We start from the raw sequence: 5,208 nt of genomic DNA on the forward strand, positions 1-5,208 counted from the left end.
GTATGTATGTATGGGTGTGTATCTTGTGAAAAAATCTGATTTATTTATTTTAAATAGGTTACAGATAGTTCTCAATCAGATGGGGATGAAGCAGTTTTAGCCAAGAGTAAAACATCTCCAGTCAAGGATACTAGAAATTCTCCAACAGGCGGAGTAAATCGCAGGTCAGGTTTTATAATCTTATATTACACAAACAATAGTTGGTGATATATTTGTCAAAAATGAACATTTTTGCATTTCTCGACGTTTTGAAGGTTTCTGAAGATTTTGGCATACCTCACAAAAAATGTATGTGTGAGTGTGTGTGTGTTTTGTATGTCCGCATTTTTTCGTACACGTTTTCGGGCGGATGGATCAACCGATTAGAATGGTTCAAAAAACATTCGATTTCTATTGATAAGGAGATGTGCTGATTAATTTTTGGCAAAGGCAGGTCCAGCCGTTACGGAGATAACGAGCAAAGAGTACAGAAAATACAAATCGAGCTAAAAATATGATCTAAAAAACATTCAATTGTAATGATTGGGAGAAGAGGTGATTAGCTTTTAGCAAAGGCAGGTCCAACCATTTCAAAGATACAGAGCTAAATGTGCAAAAAATGGCAGTTTTTGAGAGAACTAACGTTCGATTTGAATTATTCAAAGAACTTTCTGCTTGTTTCAATAAAATAATTGCTTTTGGAAAAAAAAAATTATTTGTTTCTATTTTTTTTTTCAAAAAAAAATTTTTTTTTTTTCAAGAATTTTTTTTTTTGTATATCGAAAATAATTCAGATTTTAATTTTTATTATGTTCTTATATACTTTAAGCAAATAATTTCAACTTTGCAACTCAGTTTATATAATTCTTATAAATATTAGACATTATTACAATATTTATAGAAATTTATATGAAAACACTTAATATTCCTCGTCATTGCATTATGGTACTCGAAGTTCCAGGAATTTGCCTCAAGGCACGATGCCATACACCACTAGTTTTGGGTTTAATTATTTGAACATGATTATAGATTTGTTTTGAGATATTTTGTAGGCTTATAGAGTTTAAATAATTCAAATAATTTGATTTTGTTTTTATTGGGTTCATTGGAGAGTCATTTTGTTTTTGGTAGATATTTTGGCAAATCATAACCATATAATTAACAAATATTTTATTAAATTATATATATGGCTGTTTTGGTTTATCTTTTTTCATATTTCTGATAGTAGCATAATTCCGAAATATATACATTTTTTAGTCGTTATTGGCAAATAACTGTTGAAGGTGGTTTTGACCACCTCATTTGAGGTGAAGGTTTTACCCTCTAAAATTTATTTAGTGATTGCAACAAATACTAGTCCAATGATGCCAGGTGTGGGAAATATGGTGGGTGTGGCATTTGTGCCCCATTCAAGCTAAAGAATTTTTTGGCGATTGACATAACTTACGTGAGGTCAGGCTTGATGCAATTACTACCTTTTTTTTTTTTTTTAATATTATTTTTATTATTTATTCATATATACATTATTTTCATACCTTGACTGTTGAATTACATTACTTAGCTTATTCAGCTGATTACAGTATGTTGAATTAGCCATTATGTTATCCTGAAAGAGCTAGAAAACGACAAACTCCTCTAACTACTAACCAATACAGCGGTGAATATTGACTTTGCGACTGTTTGAGCAAGTTCTTCCTTTGTGTTTTCATGAATCATTGCTTGTGATGTATTGTATATAACCCATTTTCGATATTTGAAGGGAAACCATCCAAATAGAATTTTTCACATAACAAACCTTAATTTTTGAAATCATATAATAATTATGGGGCTTAAGTGACAAAAAAAAAATATAATTATATCCTCTGTGGTGAAAAAGAGAATGACCTACCTAACCTTATTTTATTTAATTTCACAGAACTGCTGTATTATTTACAAAAAAAGCACAGGCTGCACTTCGAAAACCATTGAATGGATTCAATGTTAGCAATAGAAGATAATATAAATAAAGGAAAGGAAGATGTTCAATTTCAAAACCAAACTCAAAAGCAGTCCAATTTATCAATGGATACATCAGCACCCGAAGTAATCATCTGGTCGTAAAAATAAGAAAACACGTAGGTGAGTAATATATATATATATATATATATATATATATATATATATAATATATATATATATATATATATATATATACAGTAAAAACCTCGATTAAACCGGACTAATTGTTGTCAATAAGCATCCGGATAATCAAATGTATGAAAAATTATTATGTGTTTATTTAAAACACAACAAATAATAAATATCAAAAAAGTCAATGTTTTTTTTAAAGAAATTGATGCTTATGTATGCACATATATTCATATATTAAATAATATATATTTTATTAAAAAATACATAATATCAACAAATATCATTTTTTTAAATAATAAATTATCATTTATTTAATCATCATACTTTTCAATTATTTTCATTAATAATATTTCTCATCTTCTACATACGTTTGTACATTATGTTAATCTGGATATAGTTGGTACTTATGTACATAATTGTTACAATGTTTATTTGGTGATTTGCATTTAGTAATCATGAAATAAGTTTAATTGGTTTAAAATATTTGGTAATAGTGTTTTACGTAAGCAACTTTTCCTCTTCATTGCTGCTGTTGGTAGTCTGAATAATCGCGAAATCGTATAACTGAGGTCTGGGAAAACGAGGTTCTACTGTATGTATGTATGTATGTATGTGTATATATATATATATATATATATATATATTTATCAACTCTTTTAAAGAATATCAAATTTTCAGTAAATACTTCAGCAAACTTTTTGCGTGATTGTTACACAGCCATGATAAGTTCTTAAAAAAGTGTTATTTCTCCACACATTTTGATATTTATGTAGTTTAGTTACCCTCTAACTATGGAATGAATGAATTTTACTTATTAAATATTAATAGAGTAAACTTACAATAATATATTAAGAAAAATATAAATAATATAAAAGCGCATATAATACAATATAAAATGGTAAGATTTATATTTAGCAGGAAAGATTTGTCAAAAAGTGCAAATAGTACCTTGGAATCTTCAACCAATAGCAATGCTGTATCACAAAGCTTTCTTGTGTATCGTGCTAGAAAAGAAGCTGAAGTATCTGATAGTGAATCACAGGAGTCCTTATCAGAAAGTACCTGCAGTAGCTGCAGTCATGAGAGTGATGAGTGAGTCAATGTTTCTTAAACTCTATTTCAGAGATTTGAAAAAGCTAATTTTTTATAGTGTTGAATTTTGATGATTTCGGTTCAATAAGTTGGATAAATCGTTTTTACAATAAAACACAATATAGGCACAGATAAAATTGTTAATGAATCAGTTAGTTCAACAGAGGAACAGAAATTATGCGCTTAACTTAAATGTGAACATTTTATTAACACCAATGAGACTAGGCTGTTTTATCTAAAGAAAACCTTCTAATGATTTTAACATTTCAAGTATTTTAAAGAGCAAATAAAAGAGGCAGTTTAAATAGTGTCATTTTAATCAAACCTGTACGCGCTGTAAGAGATTGGAAAGTTTTTTTTAAGTCAATAAGAAAATTCTGTGCTTAGTTGATAATTGTCTGATATATAATAATACTATTGACTTTTGGTGCCTCCCACTATGATTTCGATAATGCAATAGATATCAAGATATTTTTCAATGCAATGTATTTTGTATTTTTTTAAAATGACACATGCTGTGAAACTTTCTCCTCGACTATAGATTATTATGTGAATTTTTCTTTTCTTTTCTTTTCATTATTTTTGAACAGCATTCAGAGCTTGAAATTTTCTGAGCTATTGATACTTCTTAACTACGTGAGCTGTTTATCCGAAACACAGATTTAAATCCGAGAAGCTAGGCATTTACCATGATGATACAAACCCTCACTTTCATTAAAAGAAAACAAAATAATAGTAAGTGACCAGGCTAAGTTGTATAGTCTGGTAATTTTCTGACTTTAGCTTCCCTTTTTATATTACCTAAGTATGTTTTAAACTATAATTATCATAACGACAAAGCCTTATATAAGCACAAAGTGATTATGTATGAAGTAACCACATAAAGACTTTTTTTTTCAAAGTAAAATATATGATAATTTTTGTATTTCACAGTTCCTGTGGTAATTGTTCTCATAGTTCAGAGTGGTTTAGTAGCAATGATGAAGGTGTCGAGAATGAGCCAATTGCAGGTTCGAGTAAGCCTTCTCTGAAGCCATTGCAATTAGTTTGGGCTAAATGTCGAGGTTATCCTTGGTACCCAGCATTAATTATGGATCCGGAGACTCCTCGCGGCTTCGTTCACAAGGGTGTTTCCGTTACCATACCCGCCATCTGATGTCCTAACATTACGCGCTAAAAAAATTCCTGCAGATGGAGAATCAGTATTTCTCGTTTTATTTTTTGATGCAAAGCGTACATGGCAGTGGCTGCCTGCTAGCAAATTGGAACTTCTAGGAATCAGCAAATCACTAGATCAACAGAAATTGACAGAAAGTCGAAAACCTGCCGATAAGAAAGCTGTAAAGAAAGCTTACAATGATGCACAATTATATTTAAGTCAAGTTACAGATGCTCAAGGACCAGACGCAATTATGTAATTGGATTTTTTATTTAATGTTTATTGTATATTTAATTATTATCTGTTTTTATATTATTGACCCAGTACAAATAAATATTAAATTACACAGGATTTTGCGGTAATATAGTTCTATGCTTTATTTATTTAATGTGTATGATTTTGTTATTATTATTATAGCGATCGATGCGTTTTATTATAAATAAACATATGCATTTGTTTTATTAATATTCCCTTGCGCCTATAACCATTATTGAACTTACTCAAACAGCGAACACAGTTCTGTAATCTATGTCACGAGTAAAACTAAAATATGTGATTGTATATGTCATAAGATTAAACTTGTTTATTTAAATATATTTATTGATTTTGGCGGGCTGAAGAGACACTTCGTATTTTCTGGCAGTATTTCAAAATAAGAGCAATGTAATACTCTAGAATTGTGATATTTGCCATTATCTTTGGTATCACTAATAGTTATTCTCGACGTTTGCTTTATATTATAATAAACAATAAGCAACATAATTTATAATTGTGGACGCTGAAATTTTAATGCTCGAATTTAATTTAGGGGTGAAAGAGATTTATATTTTATTAACGTGTATATCAGC

At 29.2% G+C, this 5,208-nt stretch overlaps 1 protein-coding gene across 1 annotated transcript in view; it reads left to right on the plus strand.

Moving 5' to 3' along the window:
• Positions 1-4,705, plus strand: part of LOC113369268 (peregrin-like) — a 15,331-nt gene extending 10,626 nt beyond the window's left edge. Inside the window, 6 exon segments of the mRNA XM_026610054.1 lie at positions 58-164; positions 1,895-1,958; positions 2,066-2,097; positions 3,025-3,201; positions 4,135-4,333; positions 4,335-4,705. Of these exon segments, the coding sequence (XP_026465839.1) occupies positions 58-164; positions 1,895-1,958; positions 2,066-2,097; positions 3,025-3,201; positions 4,135-4,333; positions 4,335-4,619 (864 nt within the window). The 3' untranslated portion in view covers positions 4,620-4,705.
• The last annotated feature ends 503 nt before the right edge of the window (positions 4,706-5,208 follow it).

The sequence above is a fragment of the Ctenocephalides felis genome, unplaced genomic scaffold (assembly GCF_003426905.1).
Source record: "Ctenocephalides felis isolate EL2017-DRISC unplaced genomic scaffold, ASM342690v1 CF-g0.4_SCAFFOLD_00770, whole genome shotgun sequence".
NCBI classification, from domain to species: domain Eukaryota; kingdom Metazoa; phylum Arthropoda; class Insecta; order Siphonaptera; family Pulicidae; genus Ctenocephalides; species Ctenocephalides felis.